The sequence below is a fragment of the Muntiacus reevesi genome, chromosome 7 (assembly GCF_963930625.1).
Source record: "Muntiacus reevesi chromosome 7, mMunRee1.1, whole genome shotgun sequence".
Taxonomy (NCBI): Eukaryota; Metazoa; Chordata; class Mammalia; order Artiodactyla; family Cervidae; genus Muntiacus; species Muntiacus reevesi.
The window spans coordinates 48,992,573-49,011,462 of record NC_089255.1 but is presented as its reverse complement, the minus strand read 5'-3'; the positions used below and the strand labels follow the sequence as shown (position 1 = coordinate 49,011,462).

At 37.6% G+C, this 18,890-nt stretch overlaps 1 protein-coding gene across 1 annotated transcript; it reads right to left on the bottom strand.

Annotated features, from left to right (window-relative positions):
• Window positions 1-8,528: 8,528 nt before the first annotated feature.
• GTF2A2 (general transcription factor IIA subunit 2) lies at window positions 8,529-15,530 on the bottom strand. The gene is made up of 4 exons (XM_065941649.1): window positions 15,405-15,530; window positions 14,728-14,832; window positions 11,227-11,353; window positions 8,529-8,829 (listed from the first exon to the last, which is right to left on the bottom strand). Exons 1-4 carry the CDS (start codon window positions 15,474-15,476, stop codon window positions 8,804-8,806), a joined length of 330 nt encoding a protein of 109 aa, XP_065797721.1. The 5' UTR covers window positions 15,477-15,530; the 3' UTR covers window positions 8,529-8,803.
• Window positions 15,531-18,890: the final 3,360 nt, after the last annotated feature.

Here is an 18,890-nt window from a genome sequence, read left to right as displayed (position 1 = left end):
ATTCATTTTGGTATCTTGTATTTCCTGTTCCATCACAGCAGGAGGTACATATGTCTGTTTGGCCTTTTTCTTTTTTTTAATGTTGGGATTGAACTATGGGGTTTGGAAGTTGTCAGGTGGATTATACATTTCCTATAAACTTTTCACCTAATCATTTAAGCAGCCATTGAAGATCATGGTTTAGTCCTATTATTTTATAACAAATTATAAAATGACGGCATCCTAATTCTATAAATCCTTCATTTAAAATTTAATGTGAAGCAAAACTTCCTTATCGAGTGTATTGCTACTCTGAAGAACAATTATTTCCCTTTGCCAGTTTGCAGAATAACTAATTGGTTACCTAATGAAAATGAATCTACGTGTATTTATTTATAACTCCAGAAACGTTAAAAAACATAATTTATATGCTGTGATTCACTGCACTTATCTTAATGATGCTCCATCTTTAGCTAGTGTATTTTCCTATGGCTAAAGGACCAAAGTATCACAAACATAGTGGCTTAAAACAACAGAAACTCACCTGTTTCACAGGTCTGGATGTCAGAAGTCTAAAACCAGTCTCACTGGGTCAGGACAGTGTGTTGGCGTGGCCATGCTCCCTCTGGAGGCTTTCGGGGAGAACCTGCTCCTGTGTCTTCCAGCTTCTGTGGCTGCCAGCATTCCTTGGCTTGTAGCTGCACTGCCCCACTCTCTCCCTCCATGGTCATATTTCTTTCTTTTGTATGCCAAGTCTCCTCCTGCATCCCTCTTATAGATACATGTGATTGCACTTAGGACCCAACCTGATTATCTTACACTTTCCCACATTCTTAATAACATTTGCAAAACTTTTGCCACATAAGGAAACATTCACACATTCCAGGGATCAGGACTTGGTATCTCTGAGAGTCATTATTCAGCAAAGAACCTTTTCAAGTTGGCTGTTTCCTTGGGATATGATTCCAGTAATTTTTGATAACTTCCTCATTTTCTGTTATAAAAAGCCTTTCTAAGATTGTATTTCTATCCTTTACCTTTAGTTAGCTATTCTCATAAAAATTTTCTGGTTTTTAAATATGAATAGTATTTTTAAACCACAAGTTTGGCATTAGAGATGCTCTTTGTAAATGGGTTGTCACTGAAACAAAGGATCCAGGAATCAAGAGGGTGAGTATGGCTCTTGGCAAAGTTATATTCAATAACCCATTGAAAAGAATTTTTGCTTCCTGTACCTGCAACTTTGGGTTCTGCTTTTTGGGCCCCAAGGGAGGAATTCTTCCACCAGGAAACCAACAGTGTTCCCACTGAACTGGAAATTGAGATTCCCCCTTGAGTATTTAGGGTTCTTGTGCCCCTGGACCAATGGGAAAACAACGGTGTTATTATATTGACTGCAGTGAAAGGTGAGTCACTCGACTATGTCTGACTCTTTTCAACTCCGTGGACTGTAGCCCGCCAGGTTCCTCTGTTCATGGAATTCTCTAGGCAGTACTGGAGTGGGTAGCCATTTCTTCTCCAGGGGATCTTCCCAACTCCAGGGGTTGAATCTGGGTCTCCTGCACTGCAGGTGGACTCTTTACTGTCGGAGCCACGAGGGAAGCCCATTGACTGGGGTGGTTGATCCCAATTATCAAGGGACATACAGCGCTGCTAAACACTGTGGTGTTGGAGAAGACTCTTGAGAGTCCCTTGGACTGCAAGGAGTCTCAACTAGTCCATCCTAAAGGAAATCAGTCCTGAATATTCATTGGAATGACTAATGCTGAAGCTGAAATTCCAATACTTTGGCCACCTGATGCGAAGAGCTGACTCATTGGAAAAGACCCTGATGCTGGGAAAGATTGAGGGCAGGAGGTGAAGGGGACAACAGAGGATGAGAGGGTTGGATGGCATCACCAACTCAATGGACACGGGTTTGGGTAGACTCTGGGAGTTGGGGATGGATAGGGAGGCCTGGCGTGCTGCGGTTCATGGGGCTGCAAAGAGTCAGACCTGACTGAGCAAGTGAACTGAAACACTGTAACTCACTGGAGTGCCTTAGAGCCCCCATATTCAGTTGTAAAAGTTAAAGGAAGACTGTAGCAATTCACTAAGAACTTAAATACTTCAGCAATGAAGTTTAGGGTCTCCTAAAGAACCCCAGTCAGCCAAGGTGCTGACTGAAGGCAACTGGAAAATGGTATGGGCTGTGTCAAAAAGATCTGCCTGATGGCTAATTTATAAAAATGAGGACTATGCCATTCATGTTTTTTTGTTGTTGTTGTTCTATGGTGTGTGTATAAACTACGTTTCATTCCTTTTTAAAATGCTGCAATTTTCAATCACCACAGCTTTCCTAAACTCTGTGTCTTCTCAGCTCAGCAGGGTTGCCAGGCTCTGGGTTCCCCTTCTCCCTGTGTCTTTAGTCTGGATATTGTTGCATGCAGACAGCTGGGCGACTATGGAACTCATCCTAACCCCCGCCTGATTCTCGGGGATTACAGCCTTGTGTCCTGCCTGTGGTCTACTGTCTGAAGAACACAGTTTCATACATTTTTTGTACTTTTCCAGTTGTTTACAGAAGGAAGTTGAGTCCTGTCCTTGTTATTCTGGCATGACTTGAAGTCTCTGAAGATGGCAACTTAAAAAAAATTGACATTATAATTGACAGGTAACATTTTATTAATCTTAGATGCACAAAGTGATTTTATATATGTGTATATTGCAAAATGATTACCATGATGTTAATATCCATCAAGACAGAAAATTTTTTTTTCTTGTGACGAGACTTAAAAGTTAGATCTACTTTCAGTTCAGTTCAGTTGCTCAGTTGTGTTCAACTCTTTGTGATGCCATGGACTACAGCACACCAGGCCTCCCTGTCCATCACCAACTCCTGGAGCCTACTCACTCATGTCCATTGAGTCGGTGATGCCATCCACCCTCTGTTGTCCCCTTCTCCTGCCCTCAATCTTTCCCAGCATCAGGGCCTTTTCCAATGAGTCAGTTCTTTGCATCAGGTGGTCAAAGTATTGGAGTTTCAACTTCAGCATCAGTCCTTCCAATCAAGATTCAGGACTGATCTCCTTTAGGATGGACTGGTTGGATCTTCTTTCAGTCCTAGGGACTCTCAAGAGTCTTCTCCAACACCTCGGTTCAAAAGCATCAATTCTTTGGCACTCAGCTTTCTTTATAGTCCAACTCTTACATCCATACATGACTACTGGAAAAACCATAGCTGTGACTAGACGGACCTTTGTTGGCAAAGTAATGTCCCTGCTTTTTAATATGCTGTCTAGGATGGTCAGAGCTTTTCTTCCAAGGAGCAAGCGTCTTTTAATTTCATGGCTGCAGTCACCATCTGCAGGGATTTTGGAGCCCGAAAAAATCAAGTCTGTCACTGTTCCCATTGTTTCCCCATATATTTGCCATGAAGTGATGGGACTAAATGCCCTGATCTTAGTTTTCTGAATGCTGAGTTTTAAGTCAACTTTTTCACTCTTCTTTCACTTTCATCAAGAGGCTCTTTAGTTCTTCCTCACTTTCTGCCATAAGGGTGGTGTCATCTGCGTATCTGAGGTTATTGATATTTCTCCAAGCAGTCTTGATTCCAGCTTGTGCTTCATCTAGTCCAGCATTTCTCATGATGTACTCTGCATATAAGTTAAATAAGCAGGGTGACAACATACAGCCTTGATGTACTCCTTTCCCTATTTGGAACCAGTCTGTTGTTCCATGTCTAGTTCTAACTGTTGCTTCCTGATCTGCATACAGATTTCTCAGGAGGCTGGTAAGGTGGTCTGGTATTCCCATCTCTCTCAGGATTTTTCACAGTTTGTTGTGGTTCACACACTGAAAGGCTTTGGCGTAGTCAATAAAGCAGATTTTTTTTTTGAACTCCTCTTGCTTTTTCCATGAACCAGCGGATGTTGGCAATTTGATCTCTGGTTCCTCTGCCTTTTCTAAATCCAGCTTGAACATCTGGAAGTTCATGGTTCACGTACTGTTGAAGCCTGGCTTGGAGATCTACTTTTAGCAACTTTTAAACACCCAGTTGACCCTTGAACAATGAGGCCCAGGGTTGATGACCCTTTGCAATTGACCTGTATAACTTACAGCTGGCCTTTTGTATGTGGTTTTCCTGAATCTGCGGTTCCACATCTGTGGATTCAACCCACTGTGCATCGTGTAGCGCTGTTGTGTGTGTGTGCTCAGTCGTGTCTGACTCTCTGCAACCTCATGGACTATAGCCTACCAGGCTCTTCTGTTCATGGGATTTGCCAGGCAAGAATAATGGAGTGGGTTATTTCCTTCTCCAGCATTGTGGTACTTACTATTAAAAAAAAAAAAAAAAATCCCTGTGGAAGTGGACTTGCACAGTTCATACTGGTGTGAATGACAGTACTTTAAAAAAAAACTTGAATTTCTTTACAATGCTGCATTGGTTTCTCCTGTACAACAATGTGAGTCAGCTGTAAGTTTACACATCTCTCTTCCCTCTTGAGCTCCCTCTCCCCATCTCACCCCTCTAGGTCATCACTAAGCCCTAGGCTGAGGCTCCCTGCGGTACAGCAACTTCCCATTAGCTGTTCTAACACATGATGTGGATACATTTCAGCGCTACTCTCCTTTGCTCCACTCTCTCCTTCACTTGTTACCTACAGTCACTGTGCTGTACGTATGTCCTCTGGACTTGTTTATATTGCTGCAGGTTTGTATCTTATGACACCTCCACTCATTTTGCTCACGCAGGTCACCACCTGCTTCTGGCAATAAATGTTCTCTGTACCTATGAGTTCAGTTTATTTTAGATTCTACATATAAGTGAGTTTATATAGTCTTTATCTTTCTCTTTTTTCACTTAGGATAATGCCCTCAGGATCCATGTTGTGGCAAATAACAAGATTTCCTTTAAAAAAATGGCTGAATAATCATCTGTTTCTTGTGGGCCACAGATAACACTGGACGCATCCATCCACCCACGGTCACTCATTTTCACATCTTGACTATTGCAAATAGTGCGGCTTTAAACATGGGTGCAGGTTCTCTCTTTAAGATAAAAGATTTCATTTACTTCACATAAATATTCAGAAGTAGAATTGCTGCATCATATTCTAAGGTTTTAAATTTCTGAGGAATCTCCAAAGTCTTCCATAGTTGTTACACCAATTTACATTCCTGCCAACAAGGCATGATGGTTCCCTTTTCTCTCATCTTTGCTCATGTTTGTCTGTCTTTTTGATTGTAGTATTCTCATAGGTGTGAGGCGATATCTTACTGTGGTTCTGTGTTGCAATTCCCTGGTTAATGATGGGCATCTTCTTGTGTACCTGTTGGTGTTACTTATATCTTCTTTGGGGAAATGTCTTCAGATCTTCTACTTTTAGCTATTGAGTTGTCTGAATTGTTTGTTATATTTTGGATATAAATCCATCAGATATGTAATTTGCAAATGTTGTCTTCCATTCTTTAGGCTGCCTGTTCATTTTATTGATGGTTTCCCTTGCTGTACAGAGAAGCTTTTTGGTTTGATGTAGTTCCACTTAGTTTTGCTTTTGCTGCCTTCGCCTTTGGTATCAAATACAAAAAAAAAAAAAAAAAAACTAAACCAACAATCCCTGCCGAGACAGAGGTCAGGGAGCTTTACATTTTCTTTTAGGCCAATGACTTCTGGTCTTAGGTTCTTTAGTGTTTTCTGAATTAATTTTTTGGCGTGTAGTGTAACACAGTGGTCCAGTTTTGTTCTTTTGTATGTGGATGCCCAGTTTTCCCAATGTCACTTATGGACAAGACTGTCCTTGTCCCATTGAATATTCTTGCCTCCTTTGTCATAAATTGACCATTTATGTGTGGGTTTATTTTTAGGCTCTCTATTCTGTTCCATTGATCTGTGTGTGTGTTTTTATGCCAATGTACTACAGTGTTTTGATTACTATAGATTCATAATATAGTCAGAAAGCAGAAAGTGTGATGATTTCAGGGTCGTTCTTGCTTTAGCTATTGAAGGTGTTTTGTTCACTTTGGGGAACAGAATGAGTAAAAGCAGAGGAAGAAAGGATTAGAGAATAAGACAGTTGGAATATTCAAGAGAGAATACTGTTGACAGTTTTCTTGCACAAGGCTCTCTTGAACTAATCCTGCTAAATCCCTTGCTGCATGCTTAAGGCAAGGTAAATGCCTTGCCTCAAACCTTGTGCACATTTTTCTACCTGTGTACTAGAAAAATAAGATTCTATTGTTACTACAGCATATAAAAAATGGTTGAATTTTCACCAATTTAGAGGGCATTTTTAGAAAGGATTGACAAAACTAAGGTTGCAAATTCTTATTTTAGTTCTAATAAAGCAATAGATTTTTTTCTTGCACATTAGAGGCAAGTAAACTTATTATCACTAGAGCCCGTGGGAGAGCACAAATTGGTATACACTCTGGCTGTGTCTCTCCTGTAATCTCTAGTAAAGTCTGAGTACCACCATGGTGGGAAGATTGGAACACCTATGTCACTATGCAAATGTTAGCCATGTGATGTGTATGCAAATAATTAGAACTGAGAGGGACTGTCAGGCTGTGACTTCTGCACTCGTGCCCAGGGAAAAACAGGTGTGTGTATGGTGGCTGAGCTAAATACAAGAACTGGTTTCAACCTGTGGAATGTTGGTATAATCCCTACAGACTACACCTGGGGCATTACAGGTATATCTTAAACACATGGCACTCTGTACCAGTTACCTGGGTGAATATGAGGGAGTACTGAAACCTATGCAAGTCCTTCCTGTCCTTTGCTGTGTCTTCTCATGACTTCTTTGTTAAGAACTCATAAGGAAAGAGATCAATATGGGTTACACTCAATACAAGTGGGTTTAAGTTCTGAAGGATGGGTAGGATTTTGATTCTGAAATGTAAGTCATGAGAAATGAAGGAAACTGAATAACCAAAGACAGAAATCTTTTTTTGTGTCTTTCTCAAATTAACTGAGCAAACTATGCGATAGTTGGTACGGAAGATTAGGAAGAGAACACTGGAATAGATTATGCAGAATGGGCTGCAAGAATGAAAGTTAACTTTTAATGTTAACAAACGCTGACATACTGAGGTAACACTAGGGGCACCCAGTCCTTCCTACCATTACTAGGTTACAGTATTCAACCATTTCCTACAAGGAACTCAAGACCTAGGCCAACATGCTTCTGTATCTTGCAAACACAATCTAGTGACATCATTTACAGGATTTAAAATTCCCAAAAGTATACACCTCCAGTCATAGACTTCCTTCTGTAAGATCTCCATGACTGTTCATAACATGAAAGTTTAAACCATTATTCCTTAGGAAACAGAAATTTCTATAACCATTGTTAAGGCTACTATCAACATTACTTGTCTTGTAACCAATTACTTGTCTTGTAACATTTATGTTGAACCTTCAAAATAAACAGGTATTGATCTTGACTAACTGCAGTTAAGACAAATCCTAATTACATAAAGCCTTTGGTAATTAAGTTTCTAAATCTGTAAAAGGGGAACAAAGTTCTTCCAGGGTAGTTGTGAGGATTATCTAGAAGAAAAACACATACAGCACCTTAGTGTTTACCATAATGAAGTTAGTGATGTTGGCCCTTCTCTTACACAGATCAGACTTGAGCACTGATTAGTTAAAAAATGATGACACCTATAGTAACATGCTTTCTCAACAACAAAAGCTGAGGGATTGTGTGCAATATAAAGATCTCTTAAATATTTTAACAACTTTATGATGGAGAGTGAAAAGGCAGCGTCACACTGAAAAGGGTTGAATTGGGGGGACCACTGGATGGGGCTATAAAAGCCTGCTTCTACTAAATGATAAACACTCTGCGAGACATTTTAGAAATGCCACATTCTTCATCATGTATTCCTAGACTGACAAAACCTTTCCTTCAGGTACACAAAGATATGGCAGACAGTTTATAGGACTTTTTACTGAAAGTCTAATAACTGGTAAGATGTAGAGCACTCTAGAAATGAAACTTGACTGTTACAGCCAATTTAATTATATGTCATGTGAAAACTATTTTATGCTGTTGCAAATAGGTTTTTTGGTTTTATTTTAGCTATGAAAGTCACTCAGTCGTGTCCAACTCTTTGCAACCCAGGAATTCTCCAGGCCAGAATATTGGAGTGGGTAGCCTTTCCCTTCTCCAAGGGATCTTCCCAACCCAGGGGTCGAACCCGGGTCTCCTGCATTGCAGGTGGATTCTTCACCAGCTTAGCTACAAGGGAAGCCCTTATTTTAGCTATATAAGCTGTCTAAAGATGGTCTAATTTTTTCCTAGTTGAGTTTTTCACACCAGTGATTACCCTTGTTTTTGCACTTTGAAAAAAAGATTTTTATAAGGAAAGTTTCAGTCTGGAATTTTGGTTTTGCCCTGCTAATGGTTTCATCAGTTAAACTTGCAATTGATAACTAACTTGACTCTACTGAAATGAATGCATGTTCTAATTTCCTCTGTAAGGAACATGGTACTCTTTCAAAATGCTTAACTAGTATCTTCATATTGTGAGTTTAGTAGCTGTAGCAGTTATTACTCACATTGAGTTTTAAAATGAATTTATTAAGGAATGGTCCTAGGAAGGCAACAATGTTTGATTTGTCATTAAAAAAAAAAGTTCTGTTTTTTCATGCTGTATACTAAAGAGGGTACAGAGTTATGAGGTTCTTTCTATTGGAATTCTCTGATAGTATAGCACAGAGTAGTCATTTCTGCAATGCTAGAATAAATTAAAAAAAAAGTCTCTTCTATGCTTCTCTTCAAAACGCGATGAACAGTAACAGGATGGCATTAAAAAAGCCATTTCTTTTTTCTATTCATTCTGTAGTACTGGAGCCAGTATCTAGGAAACAGAGGAGAAAAAGAGTAAATTCAAGAAGCAACTTAAATATTTCGAGAAAATCTTTCAAAAGTAAAATAGGAACTAACGGTGGTGAAGAAGGGGAGACAAAAAGCTGACCACAATAGTATCTTCTGTACTTAAATGTTGTTTTACCTTAATGGGAAAGTCAACCTTTAGCCTCCATATTTATGTTAAGAAAAATCATGTTATATTACATTTGGTTTATATACTTTTTTTCAGGTTCTCTACTTTCCCAGAATTTAAAACCACAAAGGACAATAATGTATAATCAGAAGAAATTTGTATTTAATTCCCGGTGAGAAAAAAAAACCCAAATTCTAACCACTATCACTTTTTCTCTGCTTCTCTGTTAAGAACTGAACTGTATTTCAGAAAGTTGACCTGTAGAAAAAATGGTTTTATTTCACAGTAGCACTGCATTTATCTGGTTAGGAATGGTATTATTACTTAATCTACCTCTAACTGCCATAGCCATTTATAATGACTTTTTTTCTGCTGACATAGAGGAACATGAAACACAATCTAAACTTTTCTTGAATACTCAACAATTTCTTCTTTGAAGAGCAATCACTTATACTGTGCTGTAAGTGAAGCAAGCCTCAGAAGCCACTGAAGGAGGTAAGGCTGATTTGTACTTTACATCCACTAAAGTTTGAGAAAATAAGATACATCTTTTATCTTTAAGAAACAAAAGAAATATACTTTAAGGACCACTTATAAGTAAAATACATATGCTTACATGGACTCTTTGATATTAAGTTTGCTCAGGGGCCTTCACTGGGCTATTAAATATGTTTCAAACAATTGAAACTGACACTCTGCTAGTCTGTATGTGTGCTGTCCAATGTGGTAGTCACTGACTAGGCATGTGTGGTTAAAGGTTAACTAATAAAAATGAGACCATTAAATATCTCAGCTACCCTAATCCCTTTCAAGTGCTTAATATCAGATGTAGCTACAGGAGAGTACAGACAGAAAATTTCCATCAGGATACTGCTCCATATAATTAACTCATTTTGGTAGAGGTCTAGAAATTACACAGTAGTGCTCAAATTCTATAGTAAAAGTTTGAAAACCTAAGGGTTGTAAGGATGCTATTAGCCTAAATTATAAGAAAGACTTGGAAAAAAAAATACATTATCTGACGTACAGAAATGTTATCACTTGTGATCCAGGAGCTATTTTTAAACACTTTTGTTGTTGTTATAACAAGGATCAAAGTATATGATAACTATATAAAGTCATCCTAAAGTTCTTAGAATGATTATTCCTAGTTAACCTTCTGAAACGTACAAGCCACTATAACATTGCTCATTTTGGAGAGACTGACATCTGGAAAAGACAATTTCTTTAAAAAGAGAGAAAGGTATAATTTCAGACAGCTATCAAAAATCAGGTTTAAGAGAACAACAGTTAATGAGTTGTGTGAAAAACGATGTATTCACAAATGAGTATTACTATAAAGATATATATAAGCGAAGGCTAGACGATCATATACTCAAGTGATATGTTATCTCCAGATGATGTTACAAATGATGTCTTTTCTTCTGTGTGGTTTTCTGTCTTTGTATCTTTTCAGTGATTAGAGCATTTCTTTCAAACGCAAATTATAACAATAAAGACCTATAACCCAAGAAATATAGGGTTTTGCTTTCCACATTTGTCTTTCTCTTGCTTTTCACAACTCCCCTTCTTGGAATGTGACAGTCTTCTCTACTGAATTTCAGGAATAATTGCTTTAAATACAAACTGTTCAGAATACAAAGTAAAAGTAAGTATATTTAAAATACAATTTTTATATTTATTTTTGCTAATTGAATTTAATCATGGGACAGAAAGCAGAGAAAAAGTTTCTGAAACATTAAAGGCGTGAACAAGTTCCTAGGTCTGCTGTGAAAATATCTGCGAGTAACAGATGAGAAGACTAAATGTTTACCTTTATGACTGATGGGGCTCTTATAATTATTTAAAAGATTTTAAATAATCACTTTAAAATGTATAGCTATCCAACAACACAGAAACCATAGGGTAAATTGCTGAAATTAAACACTTCCTTAAAGAAAAAGAAAAAGTTTGAGAAATACTTCAAACCAGTAACAAATAGGGAAGAAAAGCTTACCAATTTGTTCCCCTTTCCCCCAACACAAATTCAACCTGTGCAAGTAGTCTATGTGTCATATGAAATGTTTATACCTAAAGTTAGTAAGAGGACTATTTGAGATCCAGAATTTAGAATCTGAGAAAGAAGCCAGGTCTCTAGTTGGGAGTAGATCATTAGCCAACTTCCCCCCCTTACTTTCAGATGACTGTCTAAAGACACATGAAAACAAGATTTCAAGTAGCTTTGCTTTCATAATAATTAGGGTAGACACTTACTTTTACCATCACAGGCTACAATTTTCACTTTATCCACTTTAATAAGTTCTGTCACCTCTCTGAATTCAACATCATTCAATACAAAAGTCCACACGTTATCGCAGAATCTGTATGTATTTAGAGAGCCCTTTAAAACAAAACATTGAGGCAAACCATGAAAAGTCATTTCTTCCCCCCTCACATTTTTCTCCAGACAACTTAAGAAATCCTAACTACAAGTACATAATTCTCAAAATAGGATGAAAATTAAGGAAAATAAAGCAAGCAAGCTAAGTGTTAAAATACCATACTATTACTTAAAAAAAAAAATCCTAGATAAATATGCCAAGGTAAGCGTTTATTTTAGTTAGCAGACTATTTCCAGCACTGGAAGAGCCAGCAAATTACCTGAAATCTGAAGAAAAGCTGAAGGGAAATTTGAATTTGTATTTCTACTGCCCTCATGTGGTGAAATTATGAAAATGCATTTGAATTTTTATGAAAAATAACTTTTAAAAAGTAACTTATTTTATTGTGTATGTTAATTCTCCAAATTTGTACAAATCCATGGAATTCCTAGAAACATTACTATATTAGCCACTAAGATGATAACATTATTGTCCTGTGCAACTGACATTCTTCTAACTAATTTCTTTTAGGAAAAATGTGTGTCTGAACATTAAAAAGGTCTTTTGGAAGAGTGTGATAAAGGTGCAAGGATGAATGCCAGCAGAATATAATCAAAACCTGAGCGACATACACACACACATGGATTCACAAAACACTGAAATTTAGTATTTGGTAAGATAAGTTATATGCCTACAACCTTCAAACCAGAAAAAAGTGTTACCTATAATACCAAAATTTGAGTTCTCATTTACTTAATGTCTCATAACTTAATGTCTCACAAAGTTAGGATGACTAGGGAAACTATAATGGCTATGACTTAATTTACTAAATTCATTAAATAATAGGAATAATTACCATCCTAAGTACTTAGGATACAATGGTAAGCAATACACATATGATCCCTGCCACCCAAGAGGTTTAGCTGAGCAGGGAAGATCATTAAAACAAGTAAATACATAATGTGAAGTGCTATCTGAGCTTGAGTTACTTGGAGTCTAGCAGGGGCAGCTATGGGTGTAGAAGACAGGACAGAGAATGCTTGAGTTCCAAAGACTAAGGAGTCAAGGGAAAGAAAGGTGGGATAGCAGAAATGAAGATGAATACTTGGGATGGGATAATAAGTTCCAGAAACCAGAATATGACAGGAGGTCCTAAGTAAAAGAGATCATGAACCTTGGGAAAGCTTTCATATCCTGAGGGTATTAGGAGGTCAATGAAGGATTTCAAGCAGAGCAGTAATGTACCAAAATTGCATTTTTGGTGATGGCATGAAGACCAGACTAGAGGGGAGTCTGCCTGGAGGAAGGAGAGCCCCTAAGACACTGATACTTTAGCTGGCTGTGTCAAATAGGTGAAAGAGGCTGGGCAATAGCAGGAGCAAAGGGTCCTGAGAAGTGGAGAGGTTTTAGAAAGTACATCTGTCAAAACTTGACAACCAACTGGATATGGTCGGAGAGTGAAGAGAGAAGTCTTTGTTATTCCCAAGTTTCTGGCTCGTGTAACAACGCATTCATAGAAAAAGCTGGTTTAAGAGGAAAGTTAAATTTGAGTTTGAGCTACAACTTACTGTATCTAGTGAACAGCTGACTGTAAAAAGCAAGCATGGGAGAATATCAGCTTTAAAGTCAAAGACTGGATGAGATCATGAAAGGAGCATATGTGAAGCCCTAGATAACCCCTTAAGAAAACCAACAATTAAGTGATACAGTAGGAAAATTACAAAGCAGCCTGAGAGAGGGGTCAGAGGATAGAAGGAAAGCTAGAACAGTATGGTTTCAAGGGAAGTATGGGTTTCAAGAGATTAATCAACAGTATTACTGATTGTACATTGGATTTATCAATACCTTGGCAAGAGAAGTTTCAGTAGAGGAGTGGGATTAATGCATTGAAAATCACTCAGAACATATTGTTAAGTAAAAAGACAGAGTTGTAAGTGTAAAAAATAATTTTTAAATTAGATCTGTTCTTTTGACTATAGTTTGAGGCTTTTGGAAGGCTGAAAAACCAAATGCCAACTTCAGTGTTCATTTCTGGCATCCCTGAATGTGTGTATAACCCATGATCCTATGAACATGTAGGTTACTGTCATATCCAGTTGGTGGTAGCTGTGTCAATAATGTGAACTAGGTGTGATTTACAATTAGCATGTGAACATTGAAATATGCTGAAATTCAATACTTTATATTCAAAATACGCCTTGTATATGATAATATGCAGTTACACTATATCTTTAATATACATTTTTTCCCACATTTTTTTTTACCTGTATCTATAACTGAATAACACTTTTTAAATCCTTTAAGTAGATTTATACTAGAAATCTACAATAAGTAGGTGATCACTCAGACCTTATGAACCCTATGAGTCTGTAAACAAATTCTCTACATGAGCTAAAGTTTATGTACCAACATGGCTCAATTTAAAGGATCAAGTTTTGAAATAAAAAACTAGGCAGATATGTATGTATGACCATACAAAAAAAAGCAAACTTTGCCAGAATTACTACTGTTCAAGAATCTAATGATGAAATTTTATAAAGACATATTTTACTCTAGATAATTAGGCATGTGAAACTGGTGTGACTTATTTACAAATATAAAATACATGCAGATTTTATCCCTTCACGTAACTAAGTCAAATGTGGCGCTGTTTGTCTTCTTTTGCCCTCTATACCCAATAGCCAGAACAATGCCTTGTACTAACAGGCATTGAAATGTTTGCTGAATAAATGGCATTTTGTCTTTTGTGTTTTTCATCACCAGCTAAAACCAAAAACCCCAAACACTGACATTCTCTTAAACGCAAATTAACATATATGTTCTTTTTATATGATGATTTTCATATCTTTTAATCTGAATTTACTATCAAATTAAGATTTTGTTTGGTTTGGGCTTACTGTTCAAAGTATAAATGATTCCTATGAGACCTAGCTACCAGAAGAGATCATTATCTGCCAACAGGTCTGCCAATAAGCCATGCTATCTAAGAGTAGGTGGGATGCAACATGAAGTTTCTAGAAATTACATTATACTTCCCTGGCCAGAGTTTAAAAATCATAACTGATCCTTAGAGATTACTCTCACTTACCTTCAATCCTGAAGATACTGTTTCAGATGTTTGAAATCTCAGTAATTGTTCAGGGAAGGTAGACAAACATACACAGGCTGATTTATGAAATAATGGAATAAAAATCCAAAAACAACTGTGTCTCACATTAAGTGGATGAACTGGTAGATATATCATTTAAATATAAAACAGGATTCAGTTGTTCTAAAATAAGTTTTAAAGTTAGTTTAAGTCATCTCTTTTTATGATTAATAAATATGGAGGTACTGTAAAATCACTATTGTAACAACCATGGTGCAGCTTCTAGATTTAAGAATATATCCTTACCCTGAAGTTGACTCGGTTCCTGACCCTCTGTGCCAATGCTGCATTTATAGCCTTATCAAACTGAAGTAGAACTTGAAGGGCAAGTTGGGGGGTAATCTGTTGAGACTGAGAAAAAATAAAGGTCATGAATCCTGTTTGGGAAGAACATTAAAGACAAAAATAAAAATACATGAGTTATCTAAAATTTAACTAAGGTTAATCAGAGCCTCTGAACTTGAATCCCTTGTTCTTTTTTTTGTGATAACAGGCAATTAATAAGCAAAACCTGACATTTTCTCACACTATCTTGAAATAAACATAATTTTGAAAAGAAAACATACAGTGATGTTACAACATCAGGACAAAACTTTTGTGTGTCACTCCTTCACAGTGTCTGGAAAGAAGTTTTCACTGATAAACTGAAGGAACCAAGTCTTGAGAGAAAACTTGGGATCAGTAATATGTTAAAAAAAAAAATCTAATAAACTATCAAAGTTCAAGATCTATGAAAAACAATGGAAATACACAATATGTACTTGGATGAGTTTATGTAAAAAACGTTAATTTTCCTAAAATTAAAAATATGAATTCAAAATTCTAATTTACATCTCAAGACTTGCATTAACTTGTCTAAAGTTAAAGCTGCATACAGTATGCTATTTTCATAAAAATAAAAATGTTGATTTTTAGTTTCTCACCTGTATAAGCTCATCGAGGCTCTCCTGAAGACTGTTTCCCAATGTGGTATTTCTATACAACTGATATGCCATGGCTTAGGAGGGAGAAATTCTTTTTTTAATTCAGGCTTGCATTGATGTCCTAAAAATTTAATATGAAAATATTAAAAAAACATTATAAAATATGTAATACAGTCTACTTCATATATTCAAATATACACTATTAGTGGGCTTCCCTGATGGCTCAGTGGGTAAAGAATCCGCCTGTGATGGAGAAGACACAGGCGACATGGGTCCGATCCCTGGGTAGGGAAGATCCCCTGGAGGAGGAAAATCGCAACCTATTCCAGTATTCTTGCCTGAAAAATCCCACTGACAGAGGAACCTGGTGGATTACAGTCCAAAGGATCACAAAGAATTGGACGTTACTGAATGACTCAGCACATACTACATATACTATATAATAACTTAGGAATTACAAGGAATGGTTAAAAATGATTTTTCTGTTTTTCTATTATTTCAACATAGGCATTTACACTCCTTTATACAAAGTGTGTGTGTGTATATATATATAAATGTACACCTCTATCATTTCTTTCAAACATCTACCTTTTGATCTACTCTGGACTTTACCATGCACCATTTTTTTCCACTTACTGCCAAGGCAGTGATTCAATCTCCAGCTCACATTTGTGTGCCTTCCCCTTCATTTTCCTGTTCTCTTAAAATGCGGTATTTATAGTGCCTACCAAGAAGATAGCACTGTGACAGGTATCATGGGAGAGGAAGATAAAGATATACTCTGATTTTAGATAATTTATAGTTTTGGGAAGGTAAACATACAAAGACATACAAAAGAAATTTAATAGAGAATAAGAACTGTGATAGATTACACAGAAGCTGATTGAATGAGTTGGCTCACAAAACCTTCCTGATTTCTTCAAGCTAGACTTTAGCCAAGCAAAGGAGGAAAGTCACCTCAGGCTGAAAAAACAGGAGGAGTAAAGCCATGGAAGGATGAAATCATACAGTCTACAGAGAGAACTGCAAATTAATCCATATTAGGGTATAGGTATATGAATAGGAAGTGGTAGGACATGAGGCTGAAAAAGATAACAAAGATGGATTTGTCAGGAAAGGTGCCAGAGTTTTATAGTGAAGGTAAGGGGAGCCCCTAAAGCTTTCTAGGCAGGAAAGGTCAGACAAATGGGCAGCAATGTAAAGGACATACTTGAACACAAGTTTAGAGAGATGAGGGATGAGGGCTTGACGAGGAGTACAGATTCAACAAACTCTGAGCTTCGACCACATGTTGCGTGTAATATCCCTGACCTCGTGACACTTCCAGTCTAGAGATGGACAGGAGACAGCTGTACACAAGAGGAACCATCAAGTAAAACTTAGCAAAAAATAACAGCCGCCTGCACATTACATACTTCGTGAGCATCTGATACACCCGATCATTCCTGCCTTCCATCTCTCCTCTGGCTTTTGCGACCCCACATTCAGCCTCCTCCCACCGCACTGGGTACTAGTTTCTTGTTTCCTTTGGTGGCCTGCTCCTTAGCAACCTGACTTCTGACTTTTAAGTCCTGAGTACCCCAAGGCTTCTTATGTCTCCTCTGTATTTGTTTACTCCCTTAATTATCCTATCTAGGCTACAACTTTAAATACATTGTATTTATCGGCTGGTGACAGGCAAACTTTTTGCCATTCCTGACCTTTCATATGCCCATGTTGCTGCACACAAAATGGCATCCTTGACACAGGATGGAAATATCAAATAGATCAAATTAAATTAGTCAAAACCAAATTCTTGATATTCTTTCTTCAAAACGTTTCTGCCCCTGGTTTGCCTACCTCAATTAATAGTAAATCTAGCCTTCCAGAAAGATAGCCCCAAAACCTTACAGTCAACTTCTCTCTCACCTGCATGCAAGCTACCAGCAAATCCTTTCAGCTATTCCTTCTGAATGCAGCCAGAATCAAACAACTTTGACCATCTCCATTGCTAGTACTAGATCATCATCATCTGTCACTAAGATTTACAGTGACAGAACAAGTAAGGGGTCACCCTCTTTCTATCCTTGTCTGTCCCACCCCTGCCTGCCCCTTGATTTGTTACAGTGAACTTTTAAAAACAGAAATAAAATCACATCACTCATCCATCAAAACCTCTCATGGCAGCATCCTACTTCAAAATAAAAACCAAAGTCCTCCTAATGGTTTTCAAGGCCTGAATGATCTGGGCCCTCTGCTATGTCTCTGGAACTTGACTTCTTCCACCCACTCTCTCACTGACTCTGCTTCGGCCGTACCAGTTCCTCTGCTTCAATATGGCAAGACGTTCTTGTTTAGGGCCTCGGCACTGGCTGTTCTTTCTGGTTCAAATGTTCTGTGCAGGTACCTGCATGGTTTACTCTCTCATTTGATTCAGATCTCTGCTCAGGTATTACTTCATCGGAAATGACTTTTGTGGCCAACCTAGAAAAAAGAACTTCCCCGCTTTCCCTTTGCACTGCTTCATTTTCATTCGTACCACAAACTGAAGCTGATATAAATATGCTTATCCTGTTTCCATCCCCACTAAAACAGATGTTCCCTAAAGATAGGACTTTCATTCACTTATATATTTATCATCTGGAGCAATGCCTAGTACACAGCATGAATTCAGTATCTGTTCGTGAATAAATAACTTGGTGATATGTCAAAATGCCAATATCACATTGTATTGCCATTAGGTGCATTTATAATAGGTTTTCTACTTTACTGAAGGAAGTGAAGCAGTGAGAACTTTAACTCTCAAAACTACATCTAAGCACCTATCAGTATCTACATACTTTGCTTGTCACTAAAGTCAAACTATCCATGTTGTTACCTAAATACAATCCTTCTACCTGTGTACCAGGCCCTAACCTCTCTAGGACAGGATATTGTTCCAAGAATTCAATTATTCCTTCTCTATCAAATTCCCCTGTCTATGGATCTTTCCCATGAACAAACAGGAGCTCTATCTCTCATCTTAAAAAGTCTCAACTTGCTTTTCCCGCCAGCCTCACTTTATTTCTCTATTCCTCTACGTAGCAAAAACGCCGAATAGTTATTTGTATTCACGGTCTCTCATTCCTTTTCTCACATTTTCTCTTAAACTTACTGTTACAGTTTTGCCTCAAGCATTAAATGAAACAGATTGTGAAGATTATCACTGGCAATGCTACAACTAATAATCCTCAACTCTTAGTTCTCACCAGACTTAAGCATTTGGCAAAGCTGATTGTTCCCTCCTCTTTGATAAAGGATCTTGTCTTAGCTTCTGGGCTAGTACACTTTTAGGGTCGTTCTCTTAAATTTACTGGTCCCTCCTCCTCAATATCGTTTGCTAGTTGATGCTTTTCTCCCTTAACTCATAATTTCACAAGACACCTCCTTGGTTCTCTGACTTTCTGTCTACACTCATTCCTTGCTGCTATCACTCTGTCTCATGGCTTTACACACCACTGCTGATGA